The 18,706-nt window shown below is 46.5% G+C and overlaps 1 protein-coding gene and 1 long non-coding RNA gene across 5 annotated transcripts in view; one reads left to right on the top strand and one right to left on the bottom strand.

Annotated features, from left to right (window-relative positions):
• The window catches only part of LOC147573053 (uncharacterized), a 52,908-nt gene that overhangs the window by 3,398 nt on the left and 30,804 nt on the right, over positions 1 to 18,706 (bottom strand). The window contains exons 2-5 of one of the 3 annotated variants that reach the window (XR_015245637.1): positions 16,841 to 16,880; positions 6,198 to 6,374; positions 2,083 to 2,188; positions 1,072 to 1,318 (exon numbers count right to left, since the gene is read on the bottom strand). This is a non-coding gene — a long non-coding RNA (uncharacterized LOC147573053). The remainder of the gene's footprint in view (positions 1 to 1,071; positions 1,319 to 2,082; positions 2,189 to 6,197; positions 6,375 to 16,840; positions 16,881 to 18,706) is intronic. The other 2 variants (XR_015245635.1, XR_015245636.1) reach the window with 2 other exon arrangements.
• LOC147573054 (leucine carboxyl methyltransferase 1-like) overlaps positions 1 to 18,706 on the top strand; it is a 57,363-nt gene that overhangs the window by 21,595 nt on the left and 17,062 nt on the right. For both annotated transcript variants that reach the window (XM_086692671.1, XM_086692672.1), the window contains exons 4-7: positions 2,514 to 2,590; positions 4,618 to 4,679; positions 8,748 to 8,850; positions 12,337 to 12,457. In XM_086692671.1, coding sequence (XP_086548797.1) covers positions 2,514 to 2,590; positions 4,618 to 4,679; positions 8,748 to 8,850; positions 12,337 to 12,457 — 363 coding nt within the window. The remainder of the gene's footprint in view (positions 1 to 2,513; positions 2,591 to 4,617; positions 4,680 to 8,747; positions 8,851 to 12,336; positions 12,458 to 18,706) is intronic.

Raw genomic sequence — 18,706 nt, 5'->3', positions numbered from 1 at the left:
CCAGAGGATCAAGGACGCAGGGGGTCAGTCTCAATATGGCAGCCTGTGCAGCGGTCGGCCACGTTGGATCTCCTTTGAGCCTACGGGATACTCTTCCTCACGGTTGTCCCCGGCTGCCCTCCGGTAGCTATCCACGGTCCTGGTTGCCTTCCATGCCTTCCATGCCTCCTGTGACGTGCAAGCTACTGGCGAGTGGAGTGTCGGAAGGGCTTAGGGAATCCCAGAATAAAAAGTTGAAGCGTCATGTCCCACAGCCATTTGTTGCCCCTTTCCCAAAGGCAAGAAAGAAGATGTCTGTTCCTTAAAAGCTCCAGGTGTGCCTTTTGGAAGCTCTCCCTCCATGGTGACCCCTTAATCGGCATTCTTAAGAGGGCAAGTAGCTGATGAGTGGGAAAGCTCTTTAGAAAGTCAGAAGTCCTAGACGAGCTATAGGATTATATGCTGTCCTGCATTTGCTTTTGTTCTCCGGGTCTTCTAGAATTTTAGCGTGTCCTTAACCTCATATCGTGTGAGCGAAATCCTTAGAGGTTGTTCTGGAATTTCCTAGCAAAACTCATCTTCTGGTATGCTCTAAACGTTTCCTCCGAATATCTTCGGACAGCTTTTTACCCGGCCCTGCCCTACACACGGGCAGGGGAGCGCGGCAGCACCGAGAGAGAACGGTTGAGATCGGTGAGCGTGTCTCTTCTGATGGGTCAGGAGACGGTCTTTGTCTCTGTCTTCCTGTCTCCCCCTTCCTCCCTCCCCTTTTGTCCCCCAGACCAGATCCCCTGAGATTTTCCAAGGGCGAGGGGTAGCTGGCTCTCACAGTTCTGACACTTGCCCTCAGGGTCACCTCCTACTGGAAAATGCTTGCTTGTGATTGCTGCCCCCCCGCTCCCCCCTGCCTGTCATGCTGTCTTGGGGGGCCGGCTCCCTCTCTGTCCCTGCTGTCCATCGCTCGTTACTGTGCACGTAAATGGTGTTCTGCGCAGTTGCTCAAGTCAGAAAGAGGGGTGTCATCCTCACCCCAGCTCTTCCTTAATCCCGGCCCACACCTATGAGGCCCACCACCGGGTTCTGGGCACCAACCGTTGTCTTTTTCTTGGTCTTTCTTTCCACTTTAAGTAAGCGGCTCTGTACTTGTGGAATGTAAGTACAGGTGGATACGGAGGCGTTAGAAGAGCGCTTTGGGGGGGCGCCGGGCAGGTCACCAGGTTGTGGAGCGCCTTGTTTCTTTCCCCAAGCCTCAGGGGCATCGGGAGCTGCTGCAGGCAACACGCAGTGTGTCGCTGGGAGTCCAGACAGCGGTGTCCTTACAGCGTGTGCAGTTGGCGAGCTGAGGAGGAGAGAATGCGTTCATGAATACGCATCGGGGCTGAGGGACCGGTTGGACATGACAGAGAATGTGCTAGGATGGCCAGGGGGCCAAGGGGAGAGCAGGCCGTGGATGTAGAAGGGGGAGCAGGGTCGTGTGTGTGTGTGTGTGTGTGTGTGTGTGTGTGTGTGCGTGTGCGTGCGTGTGCGTCTGGCACGCTTTTTTACTGCAGCCCTCAGTAAAGATAAATGTACACCCCAGGCCAAGACCTAATTCTAAGTACCCATGTCAATAAGGTTTTTAAGTTTATTTATTTAACTTGAGAGAGAGAACCGGTGGGGGAAGGGCAGAGAGAGAAGGGGACAGAAGATCCAAAGCGGGCCCTGGCCCCTACGTGGGGCTCAGACTCTCGAGCCGTGAGATCATGACCTGAGCCAATGTCAGACACTTAACCGACGGAGCCACCTCGGCGCCCTGTCCCCGTGACAGTCAATGATAAAGGCACACACGTGGCACTTACTAAGGCAGGTCCTGTTCTGAGTGTCCCTTGTGTGTACTTATTTCCTCATTACTCCTCACAACCCCGTGAGGTGCTGTCCCTGTCTCTGCTTCGCAGAGGAGGGAAACTTGGCCCAGGGAGTGGAGTGACTTTGGGGCCTCGCAGCAGACAGGCGGTGGAGCTGGGATTCGAACCCCCGTCCCCTGCTCCAGAGCACCTGCCCTTTACCACCCGCTGTATCCTCCCCTCACAGAAAAAAGTAAACGTGTCACAAAACAGTACTCACCCCCACTGTGTGCGATGCTTCGGCATTTTTGCTGTTTTATTCCATTTTATCCCTCAAATGCTGGTCAGCATTGGTGTCCTGACCCTCTCTGAGTCCTCTCGATCTGCTTTTTGGAAAATTCGGTCAGGTCCTACTCCCCCAGCGCCTCCACATACCCCCACCTCCATCCCAGGCACTGGTCCCCCAGTTCACGCTCCCCGTGACTTCTTCCCTGGACAGCTGTGAACCCCTGACTCCTGTCTTCCATCCATTCCCCACGCGGAGACCACAGTAATCTGGAAAATACATCTCTGCCCATATCGTTCCTGGATGTCAAACCCTTAAGTGCCCTGATGCTCTTCGGGGCCTAGTACTCGCTCGGTACATGAAGGTGGTCAGTAAATGTAGGAGTGAATACATAATTCTAAAGCTTACTGCGTGTTTTTCCTCAGGATGAAGATCTTCTCCCAAGTAAATATTTTGAAGTGGACTTTCCCATGATAGTCACGAGAAAGCTGCACAGCATCAAGTGAGTATGGCTTTGACCAGATGAGAGAGCCCGGTAGGATTCAGGGGCAGCGTTCAGGAGGTGGCCCGTCTGAACGCCAGAGACCTCATTTTAGGGGACTCTTCCCTTTTACCCCCTTCCCACCTTCTTTCTGGCCCCAAGATCCCCATTCCAAACTGTCTTCAAAATGAAATGTCCCCTCCCTTGCAACTCTTCTGTCCGTTAACGTAATTTCTCTGAACACTTAATAGAAATGACCTATAGTGGTATAATTTTAATCTGAAATTAAAAAAAAAATGTTTTAATGTTTTATTTATTTTTGAGAGAGAGAGAGGGAGACAGAGTATGAGTGGGGGAGAGGCAGAGAGAGAGACAGAATCCAAAGCAGGGCCCAGGCTCTGAGCTGTCAGCACAGAGTCCCACGTGGGGCTCGAACTCATGAATCGTGAGATCATGACCTGAGCCAAAGGTGGACACTTAACCGACTGAGCCAACCAGGCGCTCCAATAATCTGAATTTTTATGTGTGCTCCGGCTACTTCTGTATCTCCAGAGCATAGAAAGGGGCCTGTCTCACAGCAGATGTGTAGTAAATAGCGTTTGAATGAATAATGGGAGGCCAACTTGGCCATTTACTATATATGAGATAGTATGGGGGCCACCCTGAGTCCATGTTTTAAGAATTCTGCAGTTATAGATGACGAGTTTGTGAATCTTTGCTGAGAGCTTTTGGAGCACCATGTGAAATGCTTCACTCAGATGATCTCATTCAGCCCTCAGAGCCGACTCAGGAATGACATGCTTTTATTAGCAGTTGAGGAAACCAAAGCTCAAAGAAGTTAAGCTAATTTCCATAAGGTTACCTGTTGACAAAGGGGTAAAGCTGAAATTTAAACCCTGACCTCAAGCCCAAGGTCAGATTTTCTCAGTGGTTTTTAACGTATACTTCTTCCCCTTCTTTTTAACTTAGTCATTTAAACAAAATCTTAAGTCTTACATTTAAAAAAATTTTTAGTAAACATTAAAACTTTCACCTTGTCCTTTAAAGAGGTGTAATTCCCACAAGCTAGAAATAGTTTTCAAGTTTTTTTTTTTTTCTAACTTACCCTATGGAAACAAGTTTTCCCCTTTTCCAAATACAAGATTATATTACACGGAATGTGCATTTTATCTAAAAAAATTTTTTTTTAATATTTATTTATTTTTGAGAGAGGGAGACAGAGTGCAAGCTGGGGAGGGGCACAGAGACAGGGAGACACAGAATCCGAAGCAAGCTCCAGGCTCTGAGCTGTCAGCACAGAGCTCAACGCAGGGCTCAACCTCACGAGCTGTGTGCGAGATCATGACCTGAGCCGAACGGAGTTGGATGCTCAACCGACTGACCACCCGGGCGCCCCACGTAGTGTGCATTTGAGATGCGCTATGGCATCTGACGCTGTGCAGCCACAGAATACGACCTAGCTTGTTAGGACACCGAGTCAAATAAGAGCAGGTGGGCTCTCACTTAAGCCTAGAGGAGGTTTCTGGGGTGAAAGATGTGTGTATGGTGGTTGCGATACGGAAATCGGCTCTCTGCTGTCTAATTTTTTGCACATTCTGGAGGAGAGCAGAGTCATCACAGAAATGTTACTGAACGTCAGGTCTGAGTAGGAATCGGTTTGTTTAGTTGTCTGTGGTTAATAATGGTTAAAAGTTTTAATTGAGTGAGCAGAAGCAGGAAACGAGAGATGGCTTGGAAAACACTGGAACGTTTGGAAACATATCGCTAGCCTATCTTTGGCGATTTCTCCGTCTTGAGTGTTTCGTGATCAGTTTGTGACTTGACGTTAGGTTCAGAGTGTAACGCTTACTGACCTACTCTGACAGCTGATCCACTGAATTTTTCATGTGTGTGCCTAGGGTCAGACGTGATTAAGCAGCAGGCCCTCTGGAGTCGCCCTTGCTTTGAGCAGTAGCGGTACCTATTGGCCATTTCGGTAGTGGGTGTTTGCGTTTTTTCACTAACTAAGCTACTTGACTCATTTCTCTCTCTTTCCCATCTTCCCATAGACACAAGCCTTTCTTATTACAACCCATTATAGAATTACATTCAGAGGACACACTGCAAATTGGCAAGTACCCTTAACCTAAGTAATACAGTATGGGCTACCTCTCTGCTTTTCTTCCCCTTTCTTTTTAAAGATGGTGTGTGTGTGTGTGTGTGTGTGTGTGTGTGTGTGTGTGTGAGCCTGCGCGTCTGAGTCTGCGCGTGTGTGCACATGAGGTCACAGGGTGTATACTTCTGCATCACATTTACTGTGAAGGAACTTGAAACAATTTTTTGTATGGCCCCTCTTAGGTGTCCATAGGTCCCAATCTTAAATCTTTTGAAAAACATTTCAGTGAGTTGCAAACATTTCAAATATAGGAGCTTCTTCCCGAAAATCTTTTCCTTGGAAAAATCCAGTCCGGCAGCCTCAGACCCTGACTCCTACATGGCTGCTTCGCTGAGAGGGAATGCACATCCCCACCGCTGTTGTCTCGTACCTGACCCGCTTCACCTGTTACGTTAGGTCCTTGGCCCCGGGGCTCAGTTTTTCCCCGTAAGTTTTCAGTATGAGTGTTTCCAACAACTCTTTCCTCCCTTCTAAGCCTTTGAAACTAAGATCACAAACACTCTTCCAGAATGTCCCATTGTGTTCAGTGTGTGTCTGACAGAGAAGTTCAAGGGGCTTATTAATAATTCAGGCCAGAAAACATGCTCAGAGAGGATGGCCTTAGATGGTGGGCACAGAGAACACAGGAAACGTCAGGCAACTAGACAGGCCTCTACACCAGCACAGTGCCCTCGTCACGCTCCTAGTGAACAGACTCCCACAGAAACTAATATCTCCTCCATCCTTTGTTTCCGTCGTACAAATTTTTAAGTAGAACCTCCTCAGGCTTTGCCATTGGCTGGCACATCTGCTTTCTCTACATTGTAGCCGTCACACTTTTCTGTGTATTTGGTTAATATTTGCGTCAGGGGGCGCCTGGGTGGCGCAGTCGGTTAAGCGTCCGACTTCAGCCAGGTCACGATCTCGCGGTCCGTGAGTTCGAGCCCCGCGTCAGGCTCTGGGCTGATGGCTCAGAGCCTGGAGCCTGTTTCCGATTCTGTGTCTCCCTCTCTCTCTGCCCCTCCCCCGTTCATGCTCTGTCTCTCTCTGTCCCAAAAATAAATAAAACGTTGAAAAAAAAATTTTTTAAAAATATTTGCGTCAGAAGGATTAGCTGTAATGAAAGGGTTAGCCCTTTGCGTTGCCTTCGACCCATCAGTGTAGAAACAGCTCAAGTAGAAAGTAAAGACCCTGCGTAATCTCTCCCCCCACCACGATAACCACCGTGCAGGCTGTTTTCTCCTGTGGATGGACAGTGTACCTAGAGGCAGGTAAATATCACGCGTAAGAAAATACACATGGAAATAGAATCCCGTGCCCGGCCCGCAAAAGGTTCAGTAAATTTTTGTTGAAGGAATGTATGCCTATATTGAATAAATAAATATATATGATGTAGATCAACATGCATTTGTTGAAAGAGGGAATCTATACTTCTATAAATAAATAAATACAGTTTTATGTATAATTTTAGTAAAGCGAATCATTTACACGTACTGTTTTGAAACTTGTTCTTCGTGCATCCTAGTGAAGCACGGCTGTCTTCATGTTGCCATATTAGATCTACCTCGTTATTTCTGGTGACTTCGTAGTACTCCTCTGCATGGAAATTCCATTTTACTTAACGTCTTCGCTCCTGATGGTCCTTTAGATTGCCGCCTTCTTTATGGTTTCCTGTGAAACAGTTTTGTAGAAAGCCTAGTTATAGGTGCATATTTGCAGGAATTGCCAGTTCAAAAAATTGTACCTTATGAATTCTAATAGCTACTGCCAAGCCGTGCTTCAAGACCCTTTCGACTAATTTGTATTTTCACTAGAGTAGATGAGGGTTCTCTTTCCCTACACCCTCGCTAACACTGGCTACTACCATTTTTAAAAATTCCTGCCAGTCTGCCAAATCTATGAATTAAAAAATTTTTTGTAACTTTTTTTGTTTGTTTTAAATTTTTATAACTTTGAACGTGCTAGTGGAACGGAGTACCCTTCCTTCTGTTGGCCTGTGGGATTTCTTTGTAAATTTCCTTTGCTCATATATTTTCCAGTTGCATTGTTTCATTTTCTTTTCAATTTATAGGAATCCTTTACAACATAAAGCAATGTTCTTTGATATAAATCCCTCATCAACTGTTGATTGGCAGATTTCTTTCCTAGCCTTTCACTTGGTTTTTAACTCTGGGTTTGTGTCTTGTGTAGGCAAATTTTCTAGTCCTGTCCTTGATAGTTTTTGATCTTGCCATCATACTGGGAGAGGGACAGTTGAAATATAAATTAATGAAAATACAAATGTGAGTGAAAATTTGAGAAAAGTGATAGGCGATGATAACACTGACACACTTTCACTGAAAAATTGCCCTATTTCATTAAACCTTTGAGGCTGTGATTGCAAGAATCACACTATTTATTTTCCATCAGGAAAGAAAAGGTGCTGATAAGTTAAACCGAAACGTTATTATTTTTTTTTTTAATTTTTTTTCAACGTTTTTATTTATTTATGGGACAGACAGAGACAGAGCATGAACGGGGGAGGGGCAGAGAGAGAGGGAGACACAGAATCGGAAACAGGCTCCAGGCTCCGAGCCATCAGCCCAGAGCCTGACGCGGGGCTCGAACTCACGGACCGTGAGATCGTGACCTGGCTAAAGTCGGACGCTTAACCGACTGCGCCACCCAGGCGCCCCAAACCGAAACGTTATTGACTGATGCATCCTCATTTCAGAAATGTGAAACTGAGAAAAAATACGCATCTTGAAATTGATCATTTCTAAAGCTGAAATATGCATGAGGTGAAACTTAAAAGTATCTAAATGGGCACACAATGAAAAGTAAGTCCGAATGAGTAAATCAAGGGGGACGTCTGGGTGGCTCCGTCAGTCAAATGGCCAAGTCTTGATTTGGGCTCAGGTCAGGATCTCACAGTTCATGAGTTTGAGCCCTGCACTGGACTCTGTGTTATTAGCACAGAGCCTGCTTGGGATTCTTTCTCTCCCTCTTTCTCCACCCTTACCCCACTCTCCCCCCACCCCCACCCCCCGCCATCTCTCAAAATAAATAAGTAAATGAACCTCCATGTACCCATCACGGAACTTTTAACTGTGGCCAATTTCATCCGTTCCAGTGGTTCTAAAAGTGTAGTCCTGGACTAGTGACATCACCACTGCGGAGCATTTGTTGGAAATACAGATGTCTAGCTTTTGAAAGAATTTGACAAAATGTCTACTTCTGGAAGATCTGCTACATCAGAAACCTGGGGGGTAGAAGCCATCAGTCTGTTTTAACAAGCCCGCCAGGTGATTCTGATGACTGCCAAAGCTCGAGAACCACTATAGAAACCAATGCTGTCTGACCTCTGTGGGAGCATTTTCAAGCAAATGTCATCATTGTATTTGTAAATACTTTAGAAGCTATTTTCTTTTAAACACAGTATCTCACAAATTGGCACGACATTTAGAGAGTGGCCAGCCGATCGGTACCAATACTTAAATAGGTTACCCTTTGACCTCCTAATTCTACTCCTAGAGACCTACTTAACTGGACAGGTGCTTCATGAGGTCTATACAAAGATGCTCATCGCAGTGCCTCAGATGGAGAAAATTTGGAGATACCACAGGCCTAATCGTGAGGGCTTGGCTGAGTAAGTCGTTTTATCCACTGATGGAATGCTAGGAAATCATTACAGACGATGATGTCATTGATATTACTGTTAAGTAGGAAAAGCAGTTTTCAAAAGAAGAATTGGCCCTGTTTTCTTTTTCCTGTGTGATGTGTGTGTACGTATTTGTGTGACAGAAAATGTGCTTATGTTGTGTGTATGGGGTTATGTTGTATGTATAGAAGAAAGACTGGAATGTTCTATACCAAAACATTAATAGTTGGAAGATGTGATTTTCGTTCATTCCACCCTCCTCCTTCCTGATTTTTTTTTTTTTTCCTTTTTGCAGTGGGACATGTATTTGTGTAATGGAGAAAAAATAATTTAATTTTGAAAAGAAATCCATTGAAATGATCATCTCTGGATGAATTTCTGTTGAAATGATAATCTCTTTCCAGATGGACACCTGTTGGATTCAAAGAGCTATGCCATTATTGGAGCAGATCTCCGAGATTCACCTGAACTCGAAGAGAAGCTAAAGAAATGGAACATGAATCCACAGTGAGATCTTGTTTTAACCTCTTACGCGTTTGTGATTTCATGCGAATACGAAATAAGGTCAGGTGAAAGTGCAGCATGAGACCCGTGTTCCGTTTTTAATTCTGAAATGTTTATCATTTCATGGCTATGAGGGAGGTTTTCTAAGTTTTTGAGAAGCAATGTTTCTCCTGTTTTCACATCAGAATCACGTGTATTGCTTTTATGACATACTGATGCCTAATACCATAAAGTTTGAGAGAAGATAATTCTATGTATAGAAACCTACAACTGCAGGGCGCCTGGGTGGCTCAGTTGGTTAAGCGTCCAACTCTTGATTTCCGCTCAGGTCATGATCTCACGGTTGGGGAGATCGAGCCCCATGTCAGGCTTTGCGCTGACAGCTTGGAGATTATATTAAGTATGCGTGTGAAAGCAGTTGAACGGAAATTGGCGCATAAGCTATAATCTGTAGATTATTACAGTTGCAGTGGTAACCAGCAGCAACCCGCTGCGAACGTAGAAACACACCATTTGGGCAAATGTGCTACATAGCCAGGGAAATAACCACTTACAAATCAGGAGAGCTCTTGGGATGCCTGCGTGGCTCAGTTGGTTAAGCATCCAACTTCTGATTTCGGCTCAGGTCGTGATCTCATGGTTCATGAGATTGAGCCCCACATTGGGCTCTGTGCTGACAGAGCCTGCTTGGGATTCTTCCTCCCTCTCTCTCTGTTCCTCCCCTGCTTGCCCTCTGTCTCTCTCAAAATAAGTAAATACACTTAAAAAAAAATTAATCAGGGGAGCTCCTGATAGGCAAGTTTGCCTCACTTCTGGAGATTTACAAAATGGATAAGGAACAGCGGCTATCACAAGTATTAGAATTACATCCATAGTTCTCTGGGGTTCATTTGTGCTCTGTGTTTTCCTCCGTGGGCTGTTTTCGCTTCACTTAGACTTCTCTTCTGAAAAGTATTAATCCTGTTTTTAATATTGGCGAAGCTACCTCTTAAAACTACACTGTAAACGTGTTTAACTTTTCATTTTCAAATAATTCAAATTTGTAAAAAAAAAGTTGCAAAAGCTGTACAGGAAATTCCCACGTAGCCTTCTCCACCTGGCTTCCCCCCATGTGGTAATACCGTATGTAATAGTCGGTGCCTTTTGCATTAAAAAGGTTTTTGGAGGGGCACGTGGGTAGCTCAGTCGGTTAAGCATCCGACTTCAGCTCAGTTCGTGGTCTCATGGTTCGTGGGTTCGAGCCTTGCATCAGGCTCTGTGCTGACAGCTTGGAGCCTGGAGGCCTGGAGCCTGCTTCAGATCCTGTGTCTCCCTCTCTCTCTGCCCCTCCCCTGCTTGTGCTCTGTCTCTCAAAAATAAATAAACATTTAAAAAAATTTTTTAAATCAATAAAAACGTTTTTGGAACTGTTTTTCTCTAATTACCAACCTATTGAGGTTTTGAAACTTTTTTTCCCACCCACTCACTTTTTCTAATCGTTCCTATTGATATAATCTGGGGTTTTAGACTTAGGTTAAAAAAAATTGCTTACTTTAAACTTCCTTTTAATGTTTTTCTTTCTGATTTTCAACTTCATCTTGGACTTCATTGTCTATCCTCTGGATTTAGTTCTCTCATTCTTTGTACCATGACCCAATTGGGTCCAGAGAGCATTTGTAGATATATACATACATATGTGTGTGTGTATTTGTATACACATACATATATATTTATTTTAGAGAGAGAGAAAGAGAGCATGTGCAAGTCAGGGAGAGGGGTAGAGAAAACGAGAGAGAGAGATAAGATCCCAAGCAGGCTGCATGCTCAACGTGGAGTGCCAACACAGGGCTCAATCCCATAACCCTCGGATCATGACCTGAGCCGAAATCAAGTCAGATGCTCAACTGACTGGGGTACCCAGGCGCACCTGGATATATATTTTTAATTTCATTTAGTGTTTATTTATTTTTGAGAGAGAGTGCGAGCACGAGCCGGGGAGGAGCAGAGAGAAAGGGAGACACGGAATCCGAAGCAGGCTCCAGGCTCTGAGCGGTGAGCAGAGCCCGATGTGGGGCTCGAACCCATGGACTGTGAGATTATGACTTGAGCTGAAGTTGGATGCTTGACCGACTGAGCCACCCAGGCACCCCTGGGTGTATATTTTTAAGTCACTTGAGTTGTACAACATTTCCTTGTCAAAAAAAGGAAAAAAAAAAAAAAAAAAAAGGAAATCCTGATAAACAGTAACAGTGGATAGTCGGGACTGTCAGGTCAAAGCCAGCAGCATTTGTGGGTAGCCTTTCTCTCTAGTGATCATGAGTCCAGGCACTGAGTCTAACTGCATGGGTTACATTCTGACACTAACGTACACGATGTTCTTTTCAGCAAATTTCTTGGGTATTTTCAGTTCAGACAATTTATTTGTTTTGAAATTCCCCGCCAATAAAAATAGGCAAAAATAATCTACGTGCTTTGTGAGAAAACTAGCAACCAGCCATGAGGAACAGCAGCGTAAAGGGGCAGAGAAGGAGGAGGATCCAGTAAAGGAGTCAGAAGGAGCAGGAATAAATCAGCAGAGCTCACATAATTTAGGGCTGCCTGTGTTCCCTTCCAACATGTAAAGCTTTTAGAGATTTCTGTAGGAGTTTATTGCTTTTCCTGTTTCGTAATTTGTTCGTTACTTCGGGTCTGGTAACTCAGACCGCATACTAATGTGTCATTTGCTGAAGACTGTTCGTGTTGTTTTTAATTCTTGATGACAAAAGTCTGTGTGAGAAGAATTAGATTCTGTTGAAGGGATAGCAGTATTTCTGCATTTTATCAGTCAGCTTTTGACGTGTACCAAAATCTCTGCAGCCTCAGCGGTCTCGAACAACTCACAATTCAGAGCAGTTCACAAGTTGCTCAGGATTGTGTGAGTTGACCATTTGGACTGGGCTTAGCTGGGTGGTTCTTCCACTGGAGCCAGCTGCAGCTGAGGTCCCCTGGGGTTCCCTCCTATGCGGATGCCTCATTCTCACGCACAGGGCCTCCCCTCCGATAGCAAGCCGGCTTGGGTTCATTGCCACACTGGTTCAGGCTGCTGAGCAAGAGGGCAAGGGCCAACGTGCAAGTGATTTTCAGCTTCCGCTTGCGTCGTGTTTGCTACTGTTGTATTGGCCACAGCAAGTTACAGGCCTAACCCAGATTCCAGGGGAAGGGAACTAGACTACCTGGGAGCAAGGGGTCTGCAGGGCCACCTCGTCACCATGTGCGGGCATGCCGGGGGAGAATTTGGAGCCAGCCAGACAAAACCTTGCTCAGTGCTCACGTTGTTACGGTCTGAAACTTTGGGTCACAACGGGGCTCTCCGCCTCTTACCGCCCTGATAGTTGACGTGCTATCCGGGGCTTCTCCTCTTCCTGCGGTGTGCACCCCAGGGTTTTCCTGCCCTGCCAGCACTATCCGTGGCTGCCGTTAGAGTCCCGATTTGATGAATACATACTTATGTGCCTTTTTTCTTCTCTGAAGATTGCCAACACTGCTGATAACGGAACGTGTGCTGGTTTACATGACTCCGGAGCAGTCGGCCGACCTTCTCAAGTGGGCAGCTAACAGTTTTGAGACAGCTGTGTTCATAAACCATGAACAGGTAAAAGGAAGCTCCAAGACCTTTGCGTGCTGTATGCGTTCGCGTGGTGGCTAACCCTCTCTGAGCAACCTCAGTATAAATTTCCACTCACTCTTTTCCTTCCGCCTCTGGCCACACACACATCTCCTTTTTAAATCGATTCCAGCAATTCCCAGCGTTCCTGATTTCTTAACTTCCTGCAAACTCGCAGCCAGGGTTTTTGGAACTTCTCTCTTGGCCTTTACAAAAACTTTGTAAAGTTCACATTTTACCGTTGTATTAATTATAGAGTCATAGATCGCGATGGAAGGAATTTTGGCTAACATATGGGTGTCAGGGTAGCGAACCCTGATTCCTTCCGAGGCAGGCAGGTGATGCAGTGGAGGAAGTTGGCCAGGTGTAAGGCAGACAGGAGTGCTGGGGACTCTGGTGAACCACAGTTCACCCCTGCTCAGTGCCACCTCGTTCCCATGTGGACATGGGAGCCCGGAGTTGAGAACCCCCAATTTTTCAGGAGAAGCTACAGTGTAGAATTTTAATGTAAAATTCCTAATTTGTAAGATCCCCGAGTTTGGCCCGCTGGTTGCCTGTTTTTCTCTTCTGATGTGGTGGGAAGGCTTCTGTTTTAGAGCTTTGGAATTACTCAGCGTGGGTCCGAGTCCTGGCCCTGGCTCTTAGGATTGGCCGGGTGCCCTTAGGCAGAATTGTAGGGTGGTTGGGAGTCCATGCTCTGGAGGTAGATTGCCTAGCTGTGTGACCTGGACAAGTTTCATAACCTCTCCGTGCTGTCTCTTGATCAGGAAAATGAGAATACTAACAGTCCCGACGTTAATAAGGTGTAGTGAGGAGTAAGCGAGTTAATTTGTACAAGAGCGTTTTCAGGATTGCCCGGCTGCTGAGCAGGTTATTAGCTGTTATTTGGATCTTTCTGAGCCCCAGGTCCTTGTTTTTGATTTTGATTTGTTTTTAAAAAAGTTCTCTACTTATTTTGAGAGAGAGCATGAGCAGGGAAGGAGCGGGGTGGGGATGGGTGGAGAGAATCCCAAGCAGGCTCTGCGCTGGCAGCCTGGAGCTTGACACGGGGCTTGATCCCACGAACTGTGAGATCATGACTTGAGCCGAAATAAGGCTTGGATGGACGCTCAAGTAACTGAACCACCCCGGTGCCCCCGCCAGGGCTTTGTTTATAAAGGGATAACTTCTCTGGACTATTATGGGAGTTCATGAGATGATGTGTAGCGGGAGGCACGTGACTGAATGCATGGTGGCTAATTTCATTGCTTATTTCATTTTAAGTTTATTGATTTTATTTTTTTCATCTCATTTTATTTTTAAATGGTGAGAGCAGTAAAGGCTTTGCCCCGTGTCACATAATTATGGACAGATCTAAGGCTAGACCTTGGTGGACTTTCTCACCCCTTCATGCTCCAGGCCACATTCCCGTAGAGGTGGTTCTCGGTTGAGTTTTCTTCCTTCCCTCTGTGTAACTGGGGGCATTCCTCAGACTCAGTCTTCAGTCCTGGTGAGTGGACATAATGGTAGCTGGCCTCATCTGGCTTCTGTAAGTCCTGGGAATCTGTCTTTGCTTGCAGAATACCAGGACTGGGGAAAATGAATTCTGCTTGCTTTCTTTTTTTAATTTATCTTATTTTTTTAGCGTTTGTTTTTGAGAGAGAGAGAGAGAGAGAGAGAGAGAGAGAGAGAGAGAGGGCGCGAGCAGGGCGGGGATAGAGAGAGAGGGAGACACAGGATGTGAAACAGGCTCCAGGCTCTGAACCGTCAGCACAGAGCCCGACGCGGGGCTCACACTCACGAACTGTGAGATCGTGACCTGAGCCGAAGTCGGCCGCTTAACCGACTGAGCCACGTAGGTGCCCCTGAATTCTGCTTTGTTTTCACACATTGTGGGTGTTCACCCTGCTCTGTTCACCTTGTTTCATTCGTGCATTCTCTTATTCAACATCATATAGCAATGGTGGATGAAGTGAATCTTGACCACGGACCCAGTCACTTGGGAGCAAGCCTGGGGATGTGTCCGTTTTAACTTAATTCAGCAATTTCCTAACAAATGCAAACCATCAGCCTCCTCAGGTGTACTAATTGCTCACATGCCTTCCGTGATTTCCTAATCAGTGTTTTAAAATGACAAAAACCACATGAATGATGAAAAAAAATTTTTTTTTAAATATTTATTTATTTTTTAGAGAGAGAGCGAGCAGGGGAGGGGTAGAGAGACAGACAGAATCCCAAGCAGGTTCCATGCTGTCAGCACAGAGCCCAGTGCGGGGCTCAAACCCACAAACTGTGAGATCATGACCTGAGCCAAAAATCAAGAGTCGGTCGCTTAACCGACCGAGGCGCCCTGAGTGATGCAGATTTCAGTACTGATACAATAAGGGTAGCGAACTTGTAGAAGTTGCTTGCTATGTAGCAGGCACCTTCCATGAGTGTGACCTGTATTAACCGACTTGTCACAGTAACCGGGTGTGGCGGGTGTGGCCGGTGAGGGGACCGAAGCACAGAGGGATTGGACAGCTTGCTGCCCACGGCCGCACGGCCTCACGGCTGGTAAGTTTCAGGCCAGGATTCAGACCCAGGCAGGAAGACGACGGAGCACATGCTCACAGGCACCCAGTGTGACCATCCGTGCCACGTAAGCCTCACACGTCCACCGAGAGAGAGTGATGCTGCTTCTTGCCTGCCACCGTTGTCACAGGAGCTCTGGGAATCATTTCGTATGGGGGGGGGGGGGGGCGGGTAAGCATCTGCATGATGAAACAAGGCGTTCCTTGAAACTGGCAAACTCTTGAGGCCCCCGTGGATGTTCTAAGAAAGGGACAGGAGCAGACAGTTGCCACCTGCCTCCTGTGGGAATTCTGCAGTCCTCAAACTGCCTGCAAGGCCTGGGGCTTCAAGGGTTCAAGGAGGTTGTGCATATTTATTACTAACGTGGGATGTGGGAGAGAGAACACTGATGTGAAACCTAGTCTAGTTAAAGGTTATCGAGCCCAAGCAACATTTCTGAAAGTCTGAAAGTGAAGCTGAAATATACGATCAAAGCCAATGAGCAAATATTACTAAGAATAAGATTGTCAGGGCTCCTGGGTGGCTCAGTTGGTTAAGTGTCCAGTTTTGGCTCAGCTCATGAATTCACGGTTCAGGAGTTCAAGCCCCATATTGGGCTGTGTGCTGGCAGCTCAGAGCCTGGAGCCTGCTTCAGATTCCGTGTCTCCCTCTCTCTCTGCCCCTCCCCTGCTCACATTCTCTCTCTCCCTCTCTCTCTCTCTCTCAAAAATAAAATAAACGTTAAAAAGAAAAATAAAAAAAAGAAGAATATGATTATCTAATAATTCTTTAAAAAAAAAACCCTCCTACTCTTAATAAAAACTTCCGGTCCTTAAAAACAACAACAACAACAAAAAAAACGTGCTCTTAGAATCTTCTACCTGCAGGTGGCTGTCATAATTTAGAAGGATGTTCTGACATGGGCTGGCATGGCATCATTTTTCTAAGCTATGCCAGCTCCTCTCTGTGGGAAGAGACAGAAAGTCACCCGGGAGCAGACTGCTGGTCTTCAGGGGCTCAGGTGAAAAGACCTGCCGAAGGTCATGGAATGAGAAGCAAGGACACAAGCAAGGAGGCTTAAGAGAAACCTCAGTGCAGAAGGGTTCTGTCTTTCCCGGCGTGCCGTGAGGTGGGCGGAGACGGAACGGGGTTGAGGCCGAGTGAAGGGATGTGCACAAAGGGTCCCAGGCCTTCTGGAAGAAACCCCCAGCCCCAAAGTTAGGGAAGCCTGTGAGAGACGAAGTGCAGTGGCCCCGGCCGAGGTCCCTGCAGGAAATATCCCTCCTGCAGGGCAGAAAAGTCCAGGCTGGTAACAGGCCACCTCAGGGCCTCAGGGTGGTTCTGACAGGTCTGGTCACCGTCACTGAGACTCTATGTCCGTCAGGAGCCAACTCAGCCCAGAAGTGGAGGAGGATAGCATGAGAGGCAAGAAGTGGAAACTCTAGGCTGTTGCTGGCAGGGCCTGTCCCATCAAGGACACCGTCATAGCAGCGAGCGACAGGCCCGCAGCCTGCCCGGGACCCGTGACCAGGCTGCAGTGCCGGTGGACCGGCCAGGCCAGCCAGCGCCTCCCCCACCCCACCCCGACACCTGGCACTTGAAAGCAGGACAGCCCCATCTGAACTTCACAGCATGACACCGAAGTTCCAGATCCCCTTTTTATCACCGTGCAACCCAACTGCTTTTCTTTCCTGCTCGGGACCATGCCGATCAGTCTCATCGTGTCTCAGATCATACATACAGACGTTCGTACACAGATCTGCTTCAGTTCTCGCCGATGAGGCTTTGTTTTGTTTTCCTCTTTAAGCAAAGCACTTTAAGAAGATTTTATTTTGTTACCTGTAACAGATCTTCACTGAGGACTTCTGTTTTCTCAGCTCTGTGGGAAAAAATGAAAAGCTCAGAGTCAGAAATCCAGAAATGCAAAGGAACTCGTGAAATGTAACAATTATTATCCCAGAGTTTAAAACAAAACAGCTAGGGACGGACGCCTGGGTGGCTCGGTCGGTCGAGCATTCAACTCTTGACCTCAGCTCAGGTCATGATCCAGGGTCGTGGGATCAAACCCCACGTCGGGCTCTGTGTGGAGGGTGGCGCCTGCTTGGGGTTCTCTCTGTCTCCCTCGGCCCCTGTCTCCCCCCGTTCCCCGCTTGTGTATGCATGCTCTCTCTCTCTAAAATAAAAAAATAAAAAATAAACAAAACAGGCAGAAATGAATGATAACGTGGGGAGAAATTCCACCAATGTTGACATCAGAGGGCTCCTTGAGCAAAACCAAAGAAAAAAACCAGCAAACAAAAGTCTGCAAAGAATAGCAACCCCAAACAAGAACAAAGCCTCGAGACCAGTGGCTCCCAGACCTGGGCGTGTATAGAATCACTGAGGGTGGGGAGTGTGCGGATTTAAAATGCCAGTTTCCAGGCCTCACCTCTGTTCAAAAGCAGGTCTGGAACACGATCCTGCTTCTTTAAGAGGCCCTTTCCTCCCAGAATTCCATGGCCGAGACCCACAGGCCACCCTTGGAGAGAAGACTGCTCTAGAGGCGCCTCGCTGGCTCAGTCGGTAGAATGTGCAACTCTAGATCTGGGGGTCATGAGTTTGAGCCCCACATTGGGCATGGAGCCTACTTAAAATAAATTTAAAATAAATAAATAAAGAGCGCTGTAGAGAAGCTGAACCTTCAGTTCCTAAAATGATCATTTCTGGGGCGCCTGGGTGGCGCAGTCGGTTAAGCGTCCGACTTCAGCCAGGTCACGATCTCGCGGTCCGGGAGTTCGAGCCCCGCGTCAGGCTCTGGGCTGATGGCTCAGAGCCCGGAGCCTGTTTCCGATTCTGTGTCTCCCTCTCTCTCTGCCCCTCCCCCATTCATGCTCTGTCTCTCTCTGTCCCAAAAATAAATAAACGTTGAAAAAAAAAAAATTTAAAATGATCATTTCTGAGCTTGACAGCCTTACTGAAACACGTTTGTCACAAATCCAGGAACGTGATTCAATGATACACACACAAATAGTAACAACTGAGTACTTCCTTCAGGCATCTCATCTTTACTTTAAAAAGAAACAAAGTACTTTCACAGCGTTCTCCCACTCATGCTTTCCAATTATCATTAACTATGTAGACCTTTCCAGAAAGCCGACCTGGCGGCCATCAATCGGCAGAGGAACATCCTGAGTTGCTCGAGCCTCAGTTGCCAGATCACGCTACTTTCCGAGGACTCCTCTGCAGTCCAAAGGGGCAGCACTGTTGCTGTACGTAATACCCAGAATGACGGCAATCGAGGTGCCATAGTGGGACTTCTGGTTCAAACAGTGATTTAAGTCGAGTCATTTGACACCCCTGTAATCAAGTCATTTGATTACAAAGCAAATCAATGTATTTATTATCCTTTGTTTCATTTTACCAACTAGACCCTTTGCTTTCAATTTAGAGGTACTTTACCTAAAAAGGTATCTGGAGACTGAAATCTATGTGGAACATATTATACGAAAATGTTAACATACAGCTTGAAAATAAGTTGACACTATGTTTCCTGCCTTTATGGACACTCAGCCACATATTACACTGATAAAATTAATTTTAGAAAGAGATCCAATATCTCTTCTTAATCAGATTTATTTCTGGGCTTTCTAGTCTGTTCCATTTATGTATCTTTTTTATGCCAATACCATCCTATTTTGATGACTACTGCTTTGTAATATACAGCCG

This window comes from Puma concolor, chromosome E3, assembly GCF_028749965.1.
Source record: "Puma concolor isolate L17-30 chromosome E3, mPumCon1.1.hap2, whole genome shotgun sequence".
In the NCBI taxonomy this organism is placed as follows: domain Eukaryota; kingdom Metazoa; phylum Chordata; class Mammalia; order Carnivora; family Felidae; genus Puma; species Puma concolor.
The sequence above is the reverse complement of the archived record's forward strand: the minus strand, read 5'-3'. Positions and strand labels throughout refer to the sequence as shown.